The sequence below is a fragment of the Cyanistes caeruleus genome, chromosome 1, assembly GCF_971803275.1.
Source record: "Cyanistes caeruleus chromosome 1, bCyaCae1.hap1.1, whole genome shotgun sequence".
Lineage (NCBI taxonomy): Eukaryota > Metazoa > Chordata > Aves > Passeriformes > Paridae > Cyanistes > Cyanistes caeruleus.
Genome location: NC_141701.1, coordinates 118931043 through 118957298, shown reverse-complemented (window position 1 = coordinate 118957298; position 26256 = coordinate 118931043). Strand labels below are relative to the sequence as shown.

The following is a 26256-nucleotide window of genomic DNA, read 5'->3' as shown; positions in this document are numbered from 1 at the left end:
ATAATAGAGAATAAAAATAGCCTTGCAAAGTCAGCACGTAAGTAAATATACTACCTAACTCTTCTGAAACAACAGCTGCTGCCAACATAGTGATATTTGCACAAGGTTTATACTTCCTCCCCTCCCTGTGTCAAAATACACATTTTACCAACGTGTAAGATTTTCAAGATCTTCAGTTCTTCCTTCTCTCCAACGAAAGCTATTAAACTAGCTTTATTTTGACAAATGAGTATTATATAATTTAAACCATAAGTTATTAGAAATCAAAAGCTTTTTAAGCATCTCAGATTTCAAAATACTTCTTCATCCTCATTTTAGCTTCTCTTAATCAGTTCATCCAATTTTTCCCTTTTTTGTAATTTACTTCCTGCATTATTTTTGGTCATCTAAATTTCAGAATAACAGTAGTATTTTTGACACTACCTTTAGTATTAAGGTTCTACACTGTAATTTCTTCTACCATCCCTGTATCACAGACTTGGCAAAAAAATGAGCATGATCAAATACATTCAGCAAAAAATGTAAACAGAGAAATTAAGAAAGATGTCAGGAAAGAAAAATATTACACAAGGAATGCAGTGACTGAGGAAGAGCAAAGCAAGCAAGGTAAAATTATGCTCAGTACCAGAAACACAGAGAACACTGTGGCCATTCTGCACATTTAGGCTTTAAAAATAAAGCACAAAAACATAAATACAGAAACAATAATGGAGCAAATACTACTATGCCTTTAAATGTTTTTCATTACCAACACGAATACCTGCTATTGAGAGGGATAGGTCAGAATTATTAGTTCTAAATTCATGAACATGCTCCATCTTTACAGTGTTTCAAGGATCCTAAGAGATTCAATCATTGCATTACCAGACCAGAAAGCCAAAACCAAACCAAACCTCTACACCACTAAATTCAGGACATTCCTTATTTTATTCTTTGTGTTTATTAAAACCTACATGATGTCTCAAATTAGAATAGAGATACTGAATTAACCCACCAACTCTTCCACTCCCATAAAATTGTAAGATTGCATTTCTCTAAAGGTGCACAAAGCTGAAGAAAAATAAAGCAGACACAACTTAATGAAGTCAGTTCAAGTAGCTCTACAAAGGCTCCCCAGCAAAGACAGGTCTATTAAATCAGCTTAATTCTGGCAAAGATATTGATCATGCATCTTTGTTACAACAGAATTTACAAGCTAAGAGATGCAACGTTTGAACTACTCATTACTAATTCCAATTATTTAGTCTAGTCTGAAAGGGTCTTTTAAATCATCTCTGCAAACATTGGTGCTCATGAACTTTTAACTCCTCTGCTTCCCTTGGAAAAGGCACAGCACTAAGGGCCTTCAACATTCAAGTAAGAGAAACACATAATTCGCTTCTCCTATTTTAGGAAGGTGCCCTTCCTAAGAAAAAGTAAAAAAAAAACAAAAACAAAAAGCTGGTATTCTGAAATATATTGCTCTATGAAATAAAATATCTCCAGAGTGTTTCAGAGTGTTTATAATAATTTATTTTTCCTTTGCTCCATATTAAGTAGAGATCTGGCCATGCAGGGAATAAGTCTGCAATGCACCCTTCAAGAACTCACATTATATTTTATGTTATCAGTGACCTGAAGTCTTAACTTGTATTACTACTATTACTACTGTTTCCATCACTTAATGATTAGCTGAAGTTTATGGAAGCAGTACTATAAGATGAAACAGTTTGAAATGGCTGCTGGCATAGAAACTACAACCTCTTCTAGCCACCTCCAATGCACAATTTCTAAAATTATTTTATTCTTTATTACCATTTTAGCATGACTACAGTGCTCTACCTGACAGCTGTTATTAACAATTAGCAGACTTTTTAACTGACTACTCTCTTGTCTAAAGGATATAGTGAGGAGGAAGATCTAAAGTTTCATTATCAAACCTTAAAGAACCAGACATACAAAAGAGTTGAAAACTTTTTTTCATACCTCCAAATCCAGAAAAACAAATCAAGTTGTCACACTTTTTTGTGAAGTTCCAGCAGAATGCTTAATGTATTTTGAGCAGATACAGAGCTGATATAATTTCAATAGCCAGTAGAAGGGGAAAAAAGTTGAAAAGGTTGTATCTGAACACTAACAATGCTTACAACATACAAGGAATTACATTAGAAATGAAAAAAAAAATATCAGCCAAGGTACTTTAGGAAATTAATATCTCGTATACTGAGTTAAAGAGAGAGAACTTTTATAGCAGTGTCAGTGAAGCCACTAGCAAAGTTAGCTCTAGATTACGAGGTGAGAATCTGTGTCATACTTCTACTGAAATCAGTGGGAGGACAAATTTGACACAATTCTTGAAGGCTAAATTTAAATCTCGTACTTAGCCAGTAGTATCTTGTGCCAACGTAAGTCAGTTTTAAATATGCTTCTGTGATAATGTATGCCTTAAAATATTTTTATACATACAGAGATGAAGAACCCAAGCCTTGCAAAGAGATAATTTTCTTGTCTAGATTAAAAAAAATATTAAATAAACATGGATTTTGAAGATGTTTCCCCATTTGTCCCGTGCTCACAAAGAGGTCACAAACCAGGGCAGCACTGGGAACCATGACACAACTTTCTCATGTGGGCCTGCAAGAGATCCTAATCCTAAACTAAAGCGATTGCTATCTCTAGACAGCATTAGCAGCATAATCTGCATGCAACTATGGGGATGAGAAGTATTTTCTGAAGTCGCTTAATACAAAATAATACCACAGCAACTTGGTTCATCAACTTCTACTTAATGAGTTCTGACTGTAAGCAAGTAAATGCTGTAGGCCAATCATATGAAGAAGACAGCACTATAAATTGGCACGCAGGCCCATTTAAAAAATATCAAGAGAAAGTATCTTTTGGGGGCAAGGCTGCAAACAAGCCACTAAAATCTGGCCCTAATGCTATGCCCCAAGATTCTTCATTTGCAATGTCAGGACAAGATTAAAATCACTGCTCTCTCTCCCTAGGGTTTACAGTCCAAACAATTTTCACAATATTATTCAGTCTGTGAACTTGTTCGGAGTGCAGATGAATGTTAACATCAGGCAACACCCAAATACCTAAAAACACGAGTGGAGTTGTCTGCCAATAACAGCTAGTAAACAGACAGCTCTAAGGAGGACAGCTCAGGCATGCTGCTTTCTCTTCCTCCTCCCTATGTCCCACAAACATTCTCCTTCAAACTCCTGCCAACTCTATTGCATTGCACAGCAACAGCATAGTGCCTGCCAATTTCTAGAGAGCCGAGCATACTTCTCCATTTAGTGTTTTGTCTGAAGGCCAACAATGCAGTCAGGACATATAAAAATACCCCAAAGACTTGATGTATTAGGTACTGAAAGATGGAAAATAACAAAGCATAACATTAAAGGTTTTTTTCCAGCAGACTTAACTTCTCCACATTTCTAGCAAGTGCCCACTTTAAACATGATTTGTACAGAGTGCTCCTTGGGCTTCACAAATATATTAAGGACTAGAAAGTTAAGTCTATTCTCTCCCCTTTATTCAGAATATCCCTCAATCTGTAACTGACACTAGTCACCATGTTATTTGTATTCAGATAAACTACTAACACCAAAAAAGCCATCTGTATTCATACTAGTCAGCTTTATGTTATCATATTAAATCTGTCTTGGCCTTACCATTTTCTCAAGGAACAAAACCCCCATAACAGCTAAAGTTCTTTCAGAATCGAACTTTACCTTTTCTTCTTACACCAAAAACTTACAAGTAAAAATAAATCACAGACATTTCTAAAAGGTAAATAATTCCCTCAGGAAAATAACATACTTAGCAGCAAGGGATTGAAGAAAACAAAACAGAAATAGGTCAGAATTGCCCAACTGATAAGCAGAAAGTCATGCTGTGTTTAAAAAAAGGATCAGAGAGATACATAATCCATCCACAATACAATTTTTCTGTGTTTTTTCTTCCCAGGCTGATTAGTTCTCTAACTTTATAAAACAGAACTAACAGTTTGGCTGGGAAGCAAGAATATTGTCTTCTCCCACTATATTCTTCAATATCACCTACCTGGATCTGTCTACTTTCTGTTAACAACAGAATTTGGATGAAAATTTTGGCTTCTAGTATGTAGTCAAATCCTGTCTTAATTTGCAGTTAAAAACTAAAAAAGATTGTCAGTTTTTTCTCATCACTGACACTCACCAGGAAAATAAAGAATTCTCAAAATGCCAGTTACATTAATTTTTAGACTGGATTGTAAAAACCTCAAGATTTTCCCACATAAAATGAGGTTTCCTCACCTTCTTAATTCGAGGTGTTTTGGAGAAGAATCCAACAATAGAAACAATCAGTTATGGTTAAAATAAAATATAAAAATCAGACAAAATCAGACAAATAAAAATCAGACAAATCTCTGTTTTCTTTTGATAAAGGAATCTTATATTCCTCACTTCATTATCTCCTTTTTAATTAATGAAAAAGTAACAGGATTTCTTAACAATGACCAGTTTTTCCCTAACAGGAAGAAACAGATGGAGGCTAAACAAATATAAGTAACTGCATAAAAATGCAACTTTATGAAAGAACTTACATTAAAAGGACCATTGTACCATATCCCAAGAAAGCTTTTTCTCCAAGTGTAACACAAAAGCATACTCCTAAATCCTAAAAATACTCCTGTAATAACACACTGCTATTATCTGTAATGCAATTAAACAACAACAACAAAACAGAATACTGTACATATAGCAAAGAAAAGCAACTTAGAGCTTTTCTAAGCATTTTTGGAATGTCAGTCACAAATTGGTGACTGACATTCCAAACAAAGAGACAACCTGTTCAATATGAGGTAAACTGCTTATGAAGACTTACCTCCAGACACTGGGGCATCCATGAAAACTGCTCCCATCTTTTCAGCAGCTTTGGCTAATTCTTTTGAAACTGCTGGATCTATAGTGCTGGAATCTATTAGCAATGAGCCTTTCTTCACTTTCCTAAAATAAAGATGATTTTTTATTATTATTATTATTATTATTATTATTATTATTATTGTTGTTGTTGTTGTTGTTGTTGTTGTTGTTGTTGTTATTATTACTATATATTTGCAACTATTAACATGACACTGGCTTCCATCAGCATGACAAATGTGCAGACATTTTTTGGTACACTAGTAAACATGAAGTTTTTTCTTCTTGAGCAAGATCTGTTAAGTATTTATATTGCTGACTATGTATACTGCAGTTTTGAATCACTCAAAGCCCAATAAAAGCTGAACACAAAAAAGGATGTTCTTTTTAAACACTACTAAAAAATAATTACACAAAAAGGTTGCACTAGGAAAATATTCCATTACACAAGTTGAGCAATATATAATATACAGATCACTTAAGATGCATTCTAAGCAACTGTTGATACAGCCTAAAATTTAATATATAACAATAAAATGTTCTTTTTATATATATAGTATCTTAAGTTCTTATCAGAATGGTCTGCATTCTTTTAATCATTCTACAATCTGTTCCAAATAAAGATCATAACTAAAATCAAAAAAGCCCACTGAAGATTTGAAGTGAAGCATGGAGAAAAAAAAAGTTTTCCCACTGATAGCCAGGACACTTAGGCAGATCTGTATTTCAAAAGCTGTATATTTGATTTAAAAATACAATAAAATGCTTGAAATTTAAAGAATTTGAACTTTTTTATTTTGAACCTTTTTATTTCCCTCCATGACAAAAAAGTTGCTTCTTTCCATTGAACTGCACCATGATTTTAAGTCCACCTGACCAGCAATCAGCATGAAATCAAAGACCAGAATTTTTCAGTCATAAAAAGGTGTCCCATTTAAAGCTACGCATGACAGATAAAGAGATCCACTGCACCTTGCATGCTGTTGGCAGTACAGTGGATTTCACTTAATTGAATTACCCAGATTGCTGGAAATAGTCTCTCAATATATACATACACTGTGACCCTACTGGAACTCCAGACTCAAACAGTGCCACGTACACAAAACTCATCCCGCGTGCTGCTGCAGTTAGTTGGAACACATGCAAACAAAAACCAGGGCAGCAGAAAAAGTACTACACCATCTCCTCTTATGTTCAGAGGAAGGCACAAGCTCCTTGATAACACAGGGGGATGACTACTCAACCTTTAAACACTTCACATTATTAATGCTTTCTTCTGTAAAGCTTTAAAAGCTTTAGAAAATTATGAAAATCAGACCAGTCAGCAAGGACCAGGTCACTCAGAGCCACAATTATTCACTACTGTCAAATTACACTTTCTTCTCTTAATAACAGAGGCTGAGAAATTGCAGCAGCATAGGACTGCTTTCCACATCCTCTGTTCCCTGCTGGATTTTCCACATCTATGAACTCAAGAGATTAACTGGCTGTACTGTATCAGTAAGTATTGCCAATCATTCTTCAAACCACTGCCATCACGGGTACAGTTCTCCCACAGCTGCTTCCTGAGCTTTGTGGGGCTGATCCAATTACCCATCTTCCCTGAAGGGTCTAAGCCATAGATACCTAGATCTGCTCAGTCCTGCTTTATAAGGAATTAAACTACAGAGAGTAAGGGAAAGAAGCAACTGTTATTCCTGTATAGCAAGAACAACAGAAATCCCTCTCTTCTACTTCCATTTTCTTATCACTGTATATTAATATTGTACAATCAATACCTAAAAAGGCATTATCTTTTTTTGATAATCTACTGTACTTTTGTCTTCTGTATGTTTTTACCTTATTAACCCGGATAGCTGTAAGAGCCTACATGATCCTCAGAGGTTTCCAGTAGCTTTAGTCAGCCTGCCAGGAGCAGTGCACATGTAGCCAGAACAGACTTTTAAATTATATTTATTTTTTGATTTGGCAAGTTAAAAAACTCTGAGCATTAGAATTCTGCAGACTATAGATTTAAGGCTCAGTGAAAATCCCTCCACAAAGTTAAAAAACACTGTTTCACATGAAACAAAATCTTTAGGTATTTTTTTGTGTAATAAACAGATAATAAGAGTAGAAATCAAGAAAGTCTTGTAAGCTATTCTATGTTAATACACTTTAACACCATAAGACACAACGACATGTCTTCAGAACATGTAATTTATACTTCAAGTTAAAGAAAATAGTATTTGAGAAAATAATTGTTGCCAGAAAATATTCTAGCTGTACTTGAGTGTAGTTGTACATTATGGCAAAAGAACCATGCAACTGAAAAGGCAGACAATAGTTAAGTTGGTGAGTTAAGTGCCTGAAATGCACAAAAATTATTATTCTACTGAAAATAAAATTAAGACTTTAGTCAAAAGCCATTCAAAACCAAGCACTGTATGAGAGAACTCATATAATTAGAAATATCAATAGTGACAGAACAGAGAACATTGAATTAAGTGCCCTGAAGGCACAGGAAGAGTTACAACAGCAGCAATCATCAGACAAACCTTGAGATGAGTGGAAATTCTCCAAACTGCAAAAAAGTCTTACTTTAGAATTCCATTTGCTCCTGTGTAAACTTCTTTTGCATGGGGACTAGAAGGCAGCATGGTAATAATTCTGTCTGCTCTGTCTGCTACATCTGCTGGGGATTCTGTTACCTTTTAAAGAAAAAAAAAAACCAGACAATATAAGCTTGCACTCTTCCTGAAAAAGCAATGTCAGACATGTTTGATGAGTTTGGTTTAAGCATTCACTGGTCCCAACTAAGTTAGGTAAAAAATTAACACAAGAAAAACTGCTCTCCTAATGAAAATATTGGCTATTCAGAACCAGTAACAGAAAAATTAAAAAAATTAAAATTACCTCCTATCATGGAAGTTCCTCCACAACATCTGCCAAGGGAAATATGCTTTAATGCCATCAACCCATTCATGAATCTTCAACTCACTACAAGCCCTGTATCTTTACAAAATATTGCTCTACAATGTCTCTAAGGAGGAACAACATGAAAGGATCACAAAAGTCTCACTTTTTTCTTTGTCTTATATATGGCATTGAAAGAGATGAAGACTGAGCAAAAAAGAAAAAAATTACTTGATGAACCTCTGAGCCTCACCTTAAAAGAAATCGGATAAACTAACTGATGTTTCTCATAATATTACAATTGGCATTTTTAAAACAGAAAATTATCAGCTCAGGCATCCTTCAAGAAAAAGATCTGAGCAATTTTCAAAATATATTATTAGATGTAAGTTGTTAAATAACCATACCTAACTTGAAAGGTATGTTACTATCTTTCTGAAGTCACTTTCAGAAGCAGGCAGTATAATATTTATGATACATATACAACAAATGAAATATTGACAGCTAAGTTGTGCGTTTCACTTGGAAGGCATTTACCACTAAGATTTCTGTCCAGTACTGGTCTGAATTAATTAATTTATTTAAAATTGCATTGTTAACACATTCATAGAACAGGGAAAATAGCAACAAACATACAGCTTTTTTTTTCTTTTTTCTTTAGCCCACAAGGATCAAATCTAATTTCAGTCCTTTGTAAGAAATGCTGAATTGAAGGACTTCTGGGATACAGCATAAGAAACTTCTTGATTTTTATTTGACTACTGAACAAAAGAAGGGAATACTGTATAAAGTCACTGAAAAAGGCTCTTGGGGGAAAAAAACACAAAGAAACTGGCATAGATGGGACTGAGAAACATGCAGATTTTGTTTTCAAAGAAGTTAATACCACACAAAACACCTGGCATACTACAGTTACAAAAGGAAACATGCTCCAGTCTAAAGAACAAAGGTTAGCAGGAATAAATGAGGCAATTAAAAGCAGCAAACCTTCTATATCTGATTAGCTGATTTTATGACTTGCCTCCATGGAGATGAGAGAGCCTATCTCTTTAAAAAAGAAGCATGACACCTTTGTCTTTGAGTATCTCTGGTTTGGTTCAGTCTCAATGTGTGTTATTAGAGGGAGAGAGAGGAAGTGTGAAATCGGAACCCCAATCTATATACATCTTCTTACTTGAAACTATGATCTCCAGTGTTCTTAGAGGTTTGGAGTGTATCAGTGGAAGACTCAATGGCTCATTTGCATTTTTCCACCAGAAGTTTAAAAACATACTATATTGGACACACAACTGAAATAGTCCATCAGCCTCAGATTTCTACTTGGCTACATAGAGAGAAGATAGCTGGGTTTTGGTTACAGTTTTAAACAATTTCTAACCAACACAGGTACAAAGAAGACATAGTACAGTAGTCATCTAAACAGTAATTCATTTAGTCTATCCACAACTTTCAAAATACTTAGATGCCTATTACATGAAGAAAATGAGATTAAAACTGTACACAAACTGAGACAGTACTAACTACAACCATAAAAAGGAAAAGCTTTCTGCTGCCTTTAAGTAAGTAGCAAAGAAAAGTGGGAATTAAAAGTGGGAATAGACTCTCTTGGCCTTTTGGTAGTGTTAAAAAATATGAATAACATTGCCTGAAAAAAATCTACTTACCTGGTTCAATAAGCAGCATATAAAACCTTTATTTTATTTGTGACTTTCTGTCTCAGAAACAAAGATTAATTATTTGAAAGCTATGATAAAACATTAGGCATTTGAAATCATTAAGAATATGTGCATAACTTTAAAAAAACACAGCAAATACTAATTGTTGATTACCAACATAGACTATACTAGCTCAGAGTAGCAGCCCACCAAGGCCTGTACATGTTCTGATACTGGTTTAATTCAAGTAAACTTTTGCAGTATGCAACTGGATAGAAGAGACTTTTCTGCATACTGGGTTGGTACTGCCCTCCCATCTGTGCATCTTCTTGTATTTGTTCAAACTGCTTCCTTATTTTGTTTTACTTATATTTACAGTGAGTCAATTAATTACTGTTTGCCAGAAATGCCATTGTTAGTGTACATTAAAGAAAGTTCTGTTTTTATGATGCTTTATGCATCAGGTGACTCCAGTAACATTCTCAATGTTCTAAATCTGAGAGAGGATTTAGATACAAAGACCTGTAAACTTGAGCGTGACACACAGTTACTCCACTGTGTGACCCTTCCAACTTTCTCCAAGTTTCACCCCAAGTGGTTCCATATGCTCATGCTCAGCCAGTTTTCCTCTTACTATGCACCATTAGCAGGTGGGTGGCTGCTTTCTGACATGTACCACGTCCCAGTTGTTTACTTCAGTGGCTAAAGAAAGTGGAGTCCCAAAATGTACAAATTTATGGTCAAACACCCCGCATGCACCATATGCCTTGGAAGCACTGGCCTTAAACAATGGACATTTGACTAGGTTTACTGTCTCTTGGGGTCATTTCACCCCTGTAACACTCCTGATGGTTTTACCCTTACAGCCAGACCAAAGAGAAAGCAGCCCTTAGAGCCCAATGTTCCTTCTACAGCAGTTTCTACAAGGCCCCATGGACCCACAAGTTTTCAACTCCTGAAAAATATGCTGGAGTAGGATTTACACCTATAGATCAAGAAGAGGAAGTTATGTTCACATATTTTCTTTGAGTGTGTTTTATTTGTATTTAAGCCTATCCATGTATTCTCTCAGTGATTTATGATCTTAAAACATACTTTGGACTTTATTTTTAAAGGCATTCCAGTTCACCTTTATTATCACATGTTAAGTATTGCAGCGAATGCCAAGGATTCTGTTACAAAGGCAAAAAGCTATCAACATGGGCAGCCATAGAAAAGATATCTCACTGCAGAACACAAATTAAAAATACAAGCAATAGTTCAAAACAGTCTCTTGAATTTGCCCAGTCTTACTCAAGACATATCTGATTCATGCCTGAGGGTCCTGACTGCTTAAATAAAGTAGGAACAGGAGCCAGGAAAAGAGGTGAAAATCTTACTTTCCTACTTAAGGCCAAGATTCTGTAATTATTCAAGGGGAGCTGCAATTAATTACTAACAGGTGTGTGGTATCATTTTGTCTTTTAGGAATCTTGATGTTACCTCATTATTTAAAACAGCTCCAATTAGCTTTAACAGTTTAGACTTTCAAGGCACACTGTTCCTCTATCTAGATGTATCTATAATTTCTTTGTCACTGCTGGAAAATTCCCTTTCTATCCTCTACACTGTTACATGAGAGGTTTATTTTTGCACTGCACTCCTTTCTTCTGTGTTTTCAGCACATATTCATCTGCCCACAACTGTCTAAATTGTGACAGCTTTGAAGTATGTCAAAACCATTGAAATGTGTTGCAGACACATAGAAATGACACAACCACCTGAGAGAATGGGGTTCTGAGGGTATTAACAGATTAAGAAAAGCAACAGGACCGGCTGGAACACGGCCAAGATTTTGCAGGGTATATTGCAGGAAGGTAAAGCTCCCTAATGTAATCAATTTCCTTCACTCCTTTTTCCCTTTCATTCCTTCCTCTTCTCTCACCATATCCTTCCTAACCTCCATGAGAATAAGCACTTAAATAATTAGATTTTTCCCCTGCCCCTGAGGACTACACCTTGAAGCAGCAGGAAAGCTCATATGTCCCTATAACCCTTACAGCTATGCCAGCAGGAATTTTTAACTAGGGTCATTTAACCTGAAAAGGTCAAAGTAGGAACCAGATGAAAAGCAGCCCACTGGCCTTCTAGACCTGGGGGAGAAGGAAGCAGGAGAAAGCAGGAGGTAAAAGAACAGGCCATCAACCTACTCTCATAAAAAGTGGGGGGAAAAAAAGACAGCTAGAGAAGTCTGAAAAGGTAGCAATTCTGGCTAACAGCAGGAAAATTTCTTGGGATAGAGTCATACCTTTGCTTTACCTTTTCATTAGATATTTATATTATACCTATATATATATATATTTATATTATACCTTTTCATTATGCTGTTTCAGTTCTGATTGATATTAACCAAGAAAAGAAACCAGATGATTTAGTTGCATTGTGTGCAGGAACCATTCAACACACACAGTTATTGCTGGAATAAAGAAAGTTTATTACTATACCTGAGCACCCAAGTCTTGAAATTCTTTGCAAGCTTCTGGGAAGACATCATACACAATGACTGGATATCCATGTTTGACCAGGTTTTTTGCCATTGGATTTCCCATGTTACCCAGCCCAATGAATCCAACTGGGGTTTTGGAAGCCATAGTCCTAGAACACACTGGTTTCAAAACAGTAAAGATCAATATATTTGTATTTTAGATTAACGTACAACAATGACATAATAAAAGCTACCATGTAATCTGTTTTCAATTATTTTAACAGCTTTATGCTTAAAAATAGTGCAAATGTGAATCCTATTTTATGAAATCTAAACCTTAAATATAGTGCACATTGGGCCACAAATACCATCCCACAATGATTTTTCTACGTATCAAAGAAAATTATTGTAATTAGGAAAATGAGGGCATTTCAAAAAAATACAGTACTTAAAACTAAGATCCAAGAAGAGCTCAGATGTACATTTAAAATATGCAGGATTGTCTGTGTTTTATTATGCGTCTAAATTCTAAACTGGATATGTAAAGTCCAATTTTATATATATTTTACAGACTCTTTATTCGCAACTTTGCTTGCAGCCATGGGATATAGCACATGTTCTCTAGAAATACAGCCTGCCACTTTCCTTCATGCAACCCCTCACAGATTCTTCTGATCCTGCAATCAGATACAAGCCACTAACTTAGAGATGAAAGTCTCCATAGTAAATCATGGCAAATCCTTTAAGCCATACAACCACAGTTTAAACACTGAAAACCAGAACAAAATATAGTATCAAAAAGTTACGAAGTCTTTGCAGGAATAACCTCTGTTTTCTATTTACCATACTACTAAGAAAGAACTATAAAGCCTAACCTACAAACTGTAGAAAACACTACAGTTTCAGTCAGTTACCTTTTTCCAGTTGTTAGTGAGCATCAAATTCTGGACATGAGCAGCATTGCAGGCATTCATCTACTGCAATCACTATCTCATCACTCTAAACACTCCTAATCCAAAGGCAGCACAATTTGACAGTGACTAGATTTCTTTGCCAATTACATAAAATACTTCGTCCTTTACGGCAAAGGAAAAAGTTATGCAAAATAAACACCAAAGTATGTGTCAACTAATCAGACAGAAACAAGGCTAACTAACTACAGAAATACTGTAGATCTAAAGTGCACACACAGAAAATGTGCCTAAGCTGGATCGAGACTCTAAGAGGTCTCAATGCTTAGCAAAGAATCCTCTCTAGGCCAATAACACTTGATTAATCATTTTAAAGTCTTTCTGACTCTAAGCTCCTTCTTAGCCAGCAATGGTCATGCTCTTTCATCTGCAGCACTGTTTTGGAAGTGCCACATTTAATAAATCAGGTTTGTTGAGAGAACTTTGGTCTGAGACAGTTTCCACAGATGCCTGCAGCAATTACATAGCTAGAGAAGTAGCATAATTTAAAATAAATCTGCACTGGGAAAATGCTTAGTGAAAACTGAGATAAGTCAGGAAAAGAGCCCATTGCTTTTTTAAGAAGTGCTACATGTCAAAACCAGGGAACAAATGAACAAAGAGCCTAAACCAGCATCATCATCTGTAACAATCATCTTGGAGTCTTCTTCTCATTGTTTCTATGAGTCAGTCTTCCCCAGTCCCTCACTTGCACTGATCTAAAATCACTCCTTTAGTTAGCCCAAAGCTTCCCACTTCCTGAGGAGCTCCAAGCCCTGGTTTTAAGCATCGTTCTTTCTCTAGCCCTTAATACCAGTAGATCTTATTTACCTTGACTTCAGTAAAGCATTCAGAACAGCTTCCTCTCGTATCCCAGTAGCCAAATGAGGAAAGTGGACTGGACTGCAAAACTGCCTGAAGGAAGAAATACTGTCTGGAGTGTTGGGCTCAAATAACAGCCATCAGTAGTTCAAAAGACTAGCAACAGTCCAGTTACACATTATGTTCCTCATGGGTCAATACTGAAGCTGTTTAAAAGTTACATCAATGACTGATGATTAAATATAATCACCCTCAGTGACATCATATGTAATACCAAAGCAGGGGGAATGTCTGAAAAATGGCAGGGTAAGGCTACTATTCAGAAAGACTGGAGAAATAGGCCTCAAGCAGTTCAACAAAGACAAGTATGTCCTGTACTTAGGGCAGGCGATGTCATTGCAGCCTGCTGACTGGCTAGACAGCTGGCAGCTCTGCAGAACCTGTGGATTCCCATCAGCTGGAAGCTGAGCATGAGTCAGTAGTGCATCCTTGCAGCAAAAGCACACTCTGCACGGCATTACATGCAATGTAATGCATGTACATTACAAAGAAACCAGGTCAAAGAAACCAAGCATTGTGCTACACAGCAAATATGCAAGAGATGTGATCAAACTGCCGACAGCCCAGCAAATATCAAGTAACATGACCAAGGAGCAGGAGAACATGGCCTATGAGCAGAGGCTAAGAGAAAGGTCTTTGCTGAGCTTGGGAGAAGAAACGGCTGCAGCCTTCTACTACCTGTGGAACAGGAGGGAAGAAGAGTTACAGAGCAAATGAAGCTGAACTTCACACATATGTGCAGTACAACAGGACATGGGGAAATGGCCAAAAGCTGCAGGAAGGGATATTCTGGCTGGAAATAAGAAAAGCATCCCTGATATAGAAAAAAGGTTCTGCACTGGAACAGGCAATGCAGAGAAGCTGTGGAATCTCCATCCTTCTAGCAACCTTAGAACACCATGAGCTACCTAAGCTAGCTTTAAACATGCAAGGCTTTTGGAAGTCTTGCTTCCAAAAAACTCAGTTTTCTTTGTTTCTGTGAATGCCAAGAAACCTTATCAGAAGAATAATTCTGACTACCATATCTAGGCTCATTCTTGTAGACTCCTTACTTTTATCCTGACCTTTTCTTTTCTTTTCTTACACTTTCTTGATACCTTTTTCTGCTATCAGTGCTGACACCAGCAGTGTTGCCTGTCACTCACAACAGCCTGAAAGACCCATCCATGATCTGCTTAAATCTCACTGATTCATCCATCACATCTGAGATCTTGGCTGCTTCAGAACCTAGACATCTGCCTCAACAGACATAATTTTGCCTTGATTTTCATGTTGGCAATTTAGAAGGACATTTTTCCCATACAACTTTCACTCCTCTGCAACGTGCCTGCTTTTTCTCTACAATGTCACATAAGACTGCTTTGTTTTGATAACTTTTCATGACTGTCATCACATCTCAATACTAAGACTTCAGCTGGTCATTTGATTGCCCATTGCCAACATGCACTTTTTATTGTGCCTTAGTGGCAGCTCTTCACAAGTTAAATATCCATGAAATGAACACATTCTTCTACTCTAAGGCCTCCCTTAAAAATTTTTGTTTTGCAGTATCCCCAGAAAAGTGCAGCAAAAGTTAGGCTGTGATACAAGACAACTTGCTGACCAGTACTATTAAGTTTTGTGTCATAGTATTCTATTATTTTTCCTTCTGTCTGTCTCTGTTTATTTTTTTTGTCCCAGTTAATTAATCAGAGACCACTTTCTGTTATATGCTAAAACATATTCAAATCCATGGAAATTGGGACCTGTTAGAGAAGTAGTCCAATTCCTGAGTCAGTTTCTGACTTTATTTTGGTTTAATTTTTCACAGCCCAGTATTATATAAGACACTTCAAAATGAAATAATTTGATTTACAGTTTTGAAAAATCTTCAGCTCTCCAGGTACTCAAATATAGAAAAACTGGTTTAGAGGACTGATTAAATTAGTTCACAGATATAATTGAGATAATTTCAATTACATTTGAACCAACTACATTTAGATGTATGGCATATTTTTCATGACTATGTAAGGCAGTGGGGATTTGCCAAAAAGAGGATGTTTTAAAAGAGAAGAACTTCCATGTTTTCCCATTAGATGAACCTCCACAGGTAATTTTACCTGTGATGTCCAGATTGCATATGCTAGCACTTTTTACCATCTGATATGTAGCACAAACTCAGTTTTGAAATAACTATGTCATTCAAATATCTGAGGACTGATATTCAGCAAACCCACATCACATATGCTAACTAATTCCATCAATTGTATAATCATTTGCTGAAATTGTCCCTGTGGTATTGAGCCCATTTTACTTCAGCCATAAAATCCACAGTAACCTGCTGCAATCACATGGCTGGAAAAATGCCCAGTCTACACTCAACTTCTAAGAGAGGGCAGAACATCAGAAGCAGGAGCAACAGAACCTACTTTTAAAATAACCACTGACACCATGTGCAACTAATTGTCCTTCCCTGGGAAGAGAATCATCAACACAAATTAATCTGTAAATCAAGCTAACTGTGAGCAAAACCAGCTACAGCTATACCAACCCCAAAGAAACTGGGCTTTTCCAAGAAGATTCTTTATTATTCTCTTCAGGGAATACATGCTTGCAGATCCTCATGCCTATGAAAACTCAGTTGATGAGGAGAACCACCTACAACACTCTCACCAAATTTGGGGCTTACAGTCAATAGATAAAATACATATTTTTTTGCTTTGAAAAGTCAGCCTACAATAGAAAAACTTTACCTAATCTGCAATTTCACAAGAATTTTACCTTAAAAACAATTTAATTTAAAAAATCAGCATGAGTTTATGAATCTCTTGATTGCCTCCTCTTGAATAAAATGCCATCATTAGAAGAGTAACTTCAGAAATGCACAGACTGCAATCCTTTCTTTAGAATACCTGTTCTGTAAATGACCTAAAACTTGTCTTTTCAAGCTTTAATATAAAAATACAGAAAGCAGGTTTCTTTTTAACCTGAATGATGACAAGTTTAGATCATTTCAGATGTTTACATTTCATTTTACACTATCTCCCAAAGTAGCGAGTCTTACAGTTTCAAGAACGAATTCCAGCTTCAGTGTTGGCGATTTCACTGCAAATACTTGACTGCACAAACACTATGCAGAATTGAGGACATCTCTTTGAATTCAAACAAAAAGAGACTAATAGTTGGGTAGAACCACAGACAGTAGACCTGGAAAAAATCCAATGTGCTTGTACTCTGAGTTTAACTGGCCAAGAACAGGATTGAGAAACAAGTAACTCCCAAAATATAATTTCAACTATATTACTTAATTATTTGATTTATAAAATTTATTTTGATCCATATTCACCAAATAGCACAAGGGTAAGAGTCCACATAGTCCCATCCCATCAGAGCTTCCTAATCAGAGCGGTTATAGCTCATATTAATATTCTTGATCTCTCTGGATCAGTGAAACTTCACCTGTTTTCCAATATGTGAGATTTAACAGGATCATTGGAAGATGCCCAGAGTAAGCTCAGCTACTGAAGTTCCTGGTTTTGCTTGGGGCTTTAATAGAAAATACACATGAAGTCACTTGACACAGAGAAGGAAACATGATGACAATTCAGTATGAGCCACTAAATGAAAGATTTTCCCACTGATTTAGCATCTGAAGTTCTGGTACAAGTGCAACAGAAGACATCATTCCTTTTTTCCTTCCTACTTTGAAGGAAAGGATCAGAGTGAGCTTCTGTGTTTTGTGTGGACTTCTTTATGTAATTTATAAAACCTCTACTGAAACTAGATCCTGGGAGGGAACTAGATGAAGAAATATAGAAGAAGTTAGAGAGACCAGCTGTACATGCATAGAATTCCTCCTGCTCCTAGAATTTTTACCAGTGGAATTTAAATTGCCTCAGGGTCACTAACTTTTAAAGGTTATGCAATGATTTGGAGAAGTGCACTCTGCCAATACAATAATTTAAGAAGATTACAATACTCTAAATTTGGCTAGCTTTACATTGAAAATATCCCACTTACTTTTTCTTGCCCCTGTAAAGGTCTGCTGATCAAAACCAGAGATGCTATCTTGTAACACTCAGAGTCTTCTTATACATGATTTTTCTTATCTTTACCTACACTCATTAAATGTTTGCTAATACATTAGAGAGAAAACCATATAGTAAGTACTTTTCATTTAAAGAGAATATCAAGTCCCTTGATCCCTTAAGTAAGTAATGTGCTGGACTTCTGAGCAGCAGGTCTTCTGTCATAATCCTTGCTTAGTAATCACTGCTTCTCTGCACCAGAACATAGAGTCATTCAACAGTTCAAAAAGAGCTCCTGCATCAGCGAAAGTACTGTTTAACCAGCAAAAGCACTATTCAACTATTAATTGAACAGGTCCCCTCCACTTTAACAAAACTACTTGTAAGGACATTTTTGTTCTCTAGCATGGTACTGTCTTTCTTGATGAACAGCTCCCTCAGCTGATGAATTTACATTCACCAGAAAATCTTCTTTTCTCAGCCACCATAATTCATTAACCCACTCTTCACTCCCCACAGAAGTCCCCAGGAGAGATTTCTCCATATGCACCAAAACCACATTTTTAAAAGTAAGGTCATATAAACCCTCTCCATGAAGCACCTTTGTGTTCTGCACCTGCCAGCTGCAGAACACTAGACTACATAGTCTCTGTCCAACTGGCTAACACACAAACATCCACATCCAAGATGCTCCTCCGAAATCTACCCTCAGATCTTTATTTTCCTCCTACACAATTTAACAATCTCTAGTATAAACACACAGGAAAAACAAACCATCATAGTCTGTACCAGCTGCAAAGAGCAACTGACCAAGAAACCAAGGAGCATTCAATAAGAGAAGGAAGACAGCCCGCTTGCTAACCAAACTGTGGTGTTGGACAGCTCACAGAGCTGGCAGAATTCCTTCACTAGGATTGCATTTCACTCAGGACAGATGGTGAAATCACTACTCAAAACCCAACTGTCAGACTAATCAAAACTCAAGAAAAGAATGGCAAACTTAGTAAACGCATTAGAGACGGGGAAGCCACGACATATAACTAAGCAATAGAGCTTAGCAGTTAAGAAGGCTTAATGCTTAGACCTTCATCCCATAAACATTTCCGAGTCAAGAGTACTTTCAGCATAGTCACCACTGACTAAGTCAGAGCTTAAATGCTATGGGTGAAATTCTCTTCTATGGAAGTTTCTTAGGAGAGTCACAATTTCTCCTTAGACTGAGTTACAGTTTCTTGCTGAAGTCTTCAGGCAAAGACAAACTGTATTTTTCAACTTTAAGGGCCAGTGTTGGATTGCTTTTCACACCTATGCTCGCTCACCACTAAGAAATAAAATCCCCACCATCTGCCCTACATTAAACATGACCATTTGGAAATTGACCATGACAGTAGGTTTCAAAGCTCTTACAGAAATACCTGACAGTCACCATGCACAGAAAGTTCAAAAATCCTTGAAAGCTATTGCTTTCAATTGTGGTATCACAAAAGGTGATAAACAGGTCCCCTGTATTTAACTTTAATTAGCATGAGACCAACATGTCTGCTGCACCCGAGCTATTACTTATCACATCAGAACCACAACTACAAAAAAAGTATTAGTGGAAGAGACAGTGGAGCAAAAACAACACTGAAAGATAACATCAAAATTTTCAAACGTTTTGCATTCATTAGTTTAATTGCGGTTTAAAGGTGAGTTACAAAGTTTTTACAGTTACCTACTTAAAAGCAATTTAGTAATTCCTAAAACACTTTGCTAACTGTCTAAGATTTTAGCAAAAATCTGTCTAAGACTGTTTGCTAAGATTTTAGAACCATATACCATTTAAAAGAATCTATTTCTTCCACTTGCTAGTTAAAAACCTTCACCTACGGTGTTGCGAGCCTAACCAGTGACATACACGACCAGCAGACTGCAATCAAAATGACACTGAAAAGACTACTGAAGGTTTATTTTTAATCATTTACTTCAGCAATTAAATTACTTAGGAACAGCTGTATAATTTTTCAGGGCTCTGGAAAATGTCTAGGTATAGTTCTACAAATACATTCTTCCTTTGCTTGCACCAACAGGACATCTGCAGTGCTTGATCCTTCCAGTGCCCATGAACCAACCACAGGCTGAAGAAATGCAGAGCCGACACAGGAGGAAGTGTCGCTGGATCTACCTTCAGTTTAAAGAAAATAATCGGGTGCGGTGACCGAGAGGGCTGAACAGCCCAAACCTAGGTAACAGGTACCGCAGACATGTCACTGCTGCCACAGCAAGCATTTGTGGGCTCTGATGATTTCCAGGCACGCTATTTTAAGCAAATGAGTGAAAAGATTTATTAAGCCAAGAAGCTCCGGTGGAGCCCCGAATAAGGCGGCCGCGGTAGCGCGGCGTGCCGGCCGTCACCGCCCGGGGAGTCCGTCACCCGGGACGCCGCACAGGGAGGCGGCTCCGCAGCTGCAAAGGGCTCGGAGGGCCCGCGGCCGCCAAGGGCAGCTCGGCAGCTGCGCACCCCGGGAGAGGCCCGGCCTTTCCCCGCCCGGCCGGCAGAGCGGGGCCACTGGAGCCGAGGGAAGGGGCAGGTCCTTACCCATCACCCGCCGGTGCCAGCGCCACCAGCCCGCAGGTCCCCTGCGCACCACTGCTGCGGCCATGCTGCGCCCCCGTGCCGAGTGACCTCCGGCCCGCCGCCACCCGCCGCCGCCGCCCGCGCGCCCCGAGCGGCAGCCGCCGCAGCCAACCACGGACGGCGTTCGGCGGAGAACAGCCAATGGGAGCGAGCAGCGTCCTCCCCGCGGGCGGCCGGCCCCGCCCATCGCCCCGTGACGGATGGGGCAGGAGCGCGGGGCGGGGCGGGGGCCGGGCCGGCGCCGGAGCACCTCATTGGGGCGGTGGGACACTGAATCCCGGCGGCCGCGGTTCCCGGGGGGGCAGTTCTTTCCAGCCCGGCTTGCTCGTGCCTGCCCGCTGCCGCTTCGTCTTCCTGCTTTGCTGCCGGGGGAGGAGGCTTGGCTGAAGCGGGAGAGGAACGGAGCGCCGGCGTTTTGGCTGAGACGGCTTGTGTTGCGATACGGCGCCCTCGGGGCGAGGGAAAAAGCCGCCTTGCACTGTTTTGTCCAGTTAGGTGGCAAATAAGAGTTGGCGCTTGTTGAGGCTTGGAATTAGATGATCTTCAAGGTCCCCTTCCAAGCCAAGCCATTCTGTGATTTAATGACTGGCTTCGTCTTTGTGTGGGCTTTACCCCGGCTGGGCGCCAAGCGCCCCCCAAGGCCTCTCCATCAGTGCCCCTCCTCAGCTGGACACGGGAGAAAATACGAGAGGCTTGTGGGTCGAGATAAGGATTGGAGAGAGCACTCACCAGTTACTGACTTGGGCAAAACGGGCTCAAGTTGGGGGAATTAGTTTGACTTGTTACCAATGACATTAAAGTAGGACGCTTCGTTCCCACCCCTTTCCTTCCTCCCGGGCTCAACTTGACTGTCGATTTTTCTGCCTCCTCCTCCCTCAGCGACACACTGGTTTGGGGAACGCAGTCTGCAGTCAGTTCATCACACGTTGTCTCTGCCGCTTCTGCCTCCTCCGGGGGAGAGTCCCCACACTCTTCCCCTGCTCCTGCGTGGGGTTCCCCCCATGGGAGACATTCCTCCCTGGTCTTCTCCAGTATGGGTCCTTCCCCTGGGCTGCAGAGCTTAAACTGCTCCAGTGTAGGATCCCATCCATGGGGTGCAGTCCCTCGGGAACAGACTGTTCCAGTGTGGGTCCCCCTGTGGGGTCACAGATCCTGCCAGCAAACCTGCTCCAGCAAGGGGACCTCCATGAGCTGCCGGTGGATCTCTGTTCCACTGTGGACCTCCATGGGCCGCAGGGGGACAGCTTGTCCCACCAGGGTCTGTTGCTATATTTTATATATTAGTAAAGGCCGGTATGCACAAACCAGCCTTTGGAATAAGTCATGATATTAAGGGCTAAAATCCTTGAAACTTGCCTGCAGAAGAGAGAGTAAAGCAAAACAATATCCTTGTGTACAAGGATAAGAATGTAAACCTGTGTGCGTTAGCCAATAGTAACTTGCTCTGCCCGCAAACCCTGTAGACCCTATAAAAGGTGTGTTAATAATAGAAATAAACGGCATTCACAATTACTTCTGTGAAGACTGGTGAACAGCTCGGGGGTCTTTCAACATCTGGCGCTCCGACCAAGGACACCCCTGCGGGCAGAGGGGCTTTGGAGTCAGCGGAGTGGATCTGGGCATTATACGTCGCGGGCTTGGATCGGCACCGGATAGGCAGCCTGAGCGCGGTGAAACGCTGAGCGGTAGGACGTGGAAAGTCAGGCTGCTGGGGGGGGCCCAGGCAGGCAAGGGCGTGGTAGAAGGGTCGCAACCTTCCCCCTTGCGGGTGGCCGTCAGCATGGAGGCAGAGTTTGCGGCGGTTAAAAAACTGCTTCTTGGTATCCTCGTTAAACGAGGCGAAGCAGCCCAGGAAAAGGATCTGGATATGCTCATTATATGGGCTAATTGTCATGGGCATTTGCAGTGCTCACACCGCTTTTTGCGGTGCAAGAACGGACTGATATGTTGGCTCTGATATGGGAAATGGCAATTACAGAAAAGAGCAAGGACACTGTGTCTCTCGGTTGAACTTGGCAGATTGCAATTAATACCTTAAAAGACAGAAAAGTGAGATATGCTGAGGCTGTGAGCCCCGTAATTCTACCTGCGTCACAGCGGCAGATGCCTCTACCTCCCACTGCTGGACTAGCACTCCTATCTATGCTGCCCATGGAGAGAGGGAGGGAGAGTCAGAGAGAAGAAAATAAAGAAAAAAAAAAAAAAAAAAAAAGGAAAAAAAAATAATAATAAAAAAAAAAAGTTCCACAGCGAACGCTGAAACAACGAACAGAATCTGTTCAGTTATGGCAGGATGTGATACATCCAGAAATATTTGCTTCATTTTTGGAGTCACTTTTAGCATTACAATCTTATTAATGTTCCATCTTTACCACCCTGGAAGAAAAGAAGCCAAATTTAGTCTGGTTTCCACCCGAACCAGGGGGACATGGGGGAGCACTGAGGTGGGTGCAGAGAACAAAGGCACCCTGGGGGCAGAAGCAGCGCAAGAAAAGTTCCAAGGCCATGCTGATAAGCTGCAATGATCGCCGTTGTTGGCACCTGGCCTGAGAGACTTTTCGTGTAACATCGCCTGCTTTTGTAAAATCGTGCCCTTTTTTCCTCTATCAGCAAACAACAAGAGAGATTGAGAGAAAAAACTGCATTTGTTAAAGTTAACTTTGTGAGGTTTTTCTTTTCCTTTCTCTCCGTTTTCCTCGCTGCAAGAGTATGTAGAGAATGTGAAGGAAGATAAGAGCAGAGCTGCAGCAGCAGCAGGGTGGGCAGCTCACCCCCCTGCTCCCTCTCTAAGAAGAAGCACCCAGATAATACCCAGTTTGTTAAAAAGTTATAATTTATTGGGTTTTCAAAATGTTTTTATATGCCATTGTAGAGGTAATTTTGTGTTTTAAGTAATTATGAGTTTATGCAATTGCAGTTTTTAGGATTTCACTAGAGAAGTTATTGTGATTCTTTGAACGTTTAAGAAAAAAAAAAAAAAAAAAAAGAGAAAAAAAAAAAAGAGAGAGAGAAAGTGTTTAAACATGGTGTGATTTACAGCTTCTAGGAAAACCTTCCAATTAATGTTATCTACAGAAGAGATTTATGGTTTAAAAAATAATTAGTTAAGAGAACTTTACTGTACAAGACAAAGTTAAGTTAAAGAATATATTATCTATTTGTTTGTTTTTTCCACAATTTTAATAAGGTAATTTTAATGTGAGTCCTTTTGTTATATAAAGCACATATAACTGCATATACACCAATTTGTATTTTGGGTTTTAGTTTAAGAATTGGACTTGATGTTTCTGAAAAAATGTAAATGTAGTACTTTTGAAAAGTGCTACAAAGCTGGATGGCAACTCACCAAATCCTGTGTTGCTGTGTTTTTTCTCTAGAAAAACTGCACTTTCAAATCCTAACCAATTTAAGCATATACTAGGCAAATTCCTGTTATGAATAAGTATTTTTAGTAACATTTGCAGTTATTGTGAGTTATTCTCAAAGCTAGATGACATAGAATTGTGATGTATTTGTTACATTCTTATAATCTTTATAGTGAATTCATGTTACTGTTATATTGTGTTTAAAAAGTATATATCAAACTTTTAGTTGCTTTTTGTACTAACAGAATAATATTAAGTTATGATTTTATTTAATATAGGTTAAGTGTTAATAGAATTAAGGATAGTTAAGTTTTATAATGTTTAGGCTTGAATGTTTTTAAGTTAATTTTTCTAACTTAGATATTCTTTTAAGGTTAAGTTTGTTATTTCCTTTTATCGTATATAATTATTGTTAGGTTTAAATATTGTTTAATTTAAATTATTTTGTGTTTTATTGGAGACACTTGTTTAAACTGAAAAGTATAGTTATTTTCCTAGAGATATGAAGACAGCCACAACTGAAACAGCAGTGATGGAACACTGGTGAACACCTGCTTGTGGATAGAAGGGAACGCAGTCTGTGACACCCTTGACTTCATCGACAGTTCTATTGGTTGTTGCAATCTCTGCAGTTTTGTTTGTTATAGCTTTTTTATTTTTCAGTGTTTCCAGAATTTTAAGAAGATGTATCATTGCTGAGGATCAGCTGCCATAGGAGAGGCTTCAGATTAAACCAACTGCTGCATGGTTTAATTGGTCTGGTACCTGAGGCTTCTGATCATTTGATTTGTACAAATGTATTTTAACAGTTTGCTGTGCTGTAAGCATCTCAGCTGCTACTATTGGGAATCTTGTTTTAGAAATATGTTAAGAGGCATCTTTCCAGTTTAAAGCCAGGCCCTGGCCAAGCCTTGACTTTACCTGGAGGGAACGTTTGCCATCAGATCCAGATGTTTTCTGTCCCAAATCAGTATTTGAGTCACTTTTTGACTCAGCAATTTGACCCTGTTGATATGACAGCTGGATCAGTTTTGAAGTGGGCTTGGAGAATCATTTCCGGAGGTGATTACCCAATCCTTCACTGATTGTTTTGTTTCTGTTTGCTTGCTAACTATGGGATGCTGGTGCAGTGTTTTAGTAATTAATAGTAGTTTTATATTACATGTGTTATTAATAATGTTTATGATTTAATTGATTTTTAACCGGTATAAGTTCTTATTAATTGTGTATATGGTTTTGTGTTGCTGTTGATGTTTATAACAGAAGTACATCTCATTTTATTTTTTTTTAAGAAAACGGGGGAAATGGATGCCCTAAAAACATTTGATTAGTGTAATTCATTAACTTCAAGGAGAGAAGTGCCTGTGTTTTGTTGGCAGGTTCAAAAAGGTCACCTGTCCATCTGACCAGACTGTCTGCCTCTGAACACATGAGATCCAGTGAACAGAGATGTCACCACACGGCCTTGGTACTCCAGACATGGATCAGAAGTGGACATGTCAGGACACAGTTGTGTCTGAACACTACACAGACAGTTGCCAACAGAACTTTTATGTCGTTACTATGATGTTATGTCTCTACCAATTTTTCAGGTATCCTTTGTTTTAAGATTTAGAAGGATCTGAAGAACAACTTGAACATCAAACCCTCAGTCACCCATCAGCTGCCAGCTGACATCACGGGAGCAGTGAACGTTCCAGGACTGAATCGTGTTAGAGAAATTCTGTAGAAGATCTAAGAAGTGTAGAGACTCCATTTAACTGTATATAAAGCAAATTGTAGTTGTATGTTTACCCTTTCAGCAAATTGCTTTCACGCTTAGACTGCATATATACCAAAGCACGTGTGTTAAAAGTAGTCATATAATAGGTTAAGATAGTTTAGCCTGTGTAGTAATTGTTATGTTAGTATAAAGTATAAGTATTCCCCCTTCAAGAGCTAGTGTAAGCATCTTTGAAGGTTCATTTAACGATTGGAGTTTTAGCTGTAAGTTTGCAAATATGGTGTCATTTACATGGAACAAACTGCTTATGGTAATTGTGTTGTGTATAGTCCCAACCAACTGTCTGCTAACTAACATCCAAAAGAGGCAGAACATGTGGGTCACTGGCACATTGAACTGGCCAAAGGTCAATGTGTCTAAGCCTAGCCACACCTGGAGATCCTTTCGCACCTGTCTCATAGGAGTCCCTGAATGGGATCCTCCAGCATTTAAAGATTTAATTAGTAATGAGACTCAACTGAATCAACTGGCAATGTTGCAAGAGTGCAATTGCACTGTTGGCTTCACATTAAGACAACCTGAAGCCTGTTGGCAAGCAAAAAATTACCAAAGTTCTCAATGTTACAACCCTCAGAAGAATTAGATTTGTTAAGTTCCACCAATACCTCAGGTGGATGGATAATGTTTGAACCCCCGACAAAAAGTCATTCTAACAAAGTAATGTAGCCCTGAGCTGCAGTCAACCCTATAGCTGATCTCGTTACTACCACTGAAAGTAAAACCTTTGTTTGTGGTGCAATCTCACA

The 26256-nt window shown here is 38.6% G+C and overlaps 1 protein-coding gene across 6 annotated transcripts in view; it reads right to left on the bottom strand.

Moving 5' to 3' along the window:
* The window catches only part of HIBADH (3-hydroxyisobutyrate dehydrogenase), a 175121-nt gene extending 154600 nt beyond the window's left edge, over positions 1-20521 (bottom strand). For 4 of the 6 annotated variants that reach the window (XM_086852984.1, XM_086852988.1, XM_086852978.1 and 1 more), the window contains exons 1-4: positions 20324-20452; positions 11926-12086; positions 7473-7582; positions 4858-4979 (exon numbers count right to left, since the gene is read on the bottom strand). In XM_086852984.1, the coding sequence (XP_086709110.1) occupies positions 4858-4979; positions 7473-7582; positions 11926-12086; positions 20324-20387 (457 nt within the window). In that variant the 5' untranslated portion in view covers positions 20388-20452. Of the gene's footprint in view, positions 1-4857; positions 4980-7472; positions 7583-11925; positions 12087-13687; positions 13772-20323 lie in introns of all 6 variants that reach the window. The other 2 variants (XM_086852971.1, XM_086852967.1) reach the window with 2 other exon arrangements.
* Between the last annotated feature and the right edge of the window lie 5735 nt (positions 20522-26256).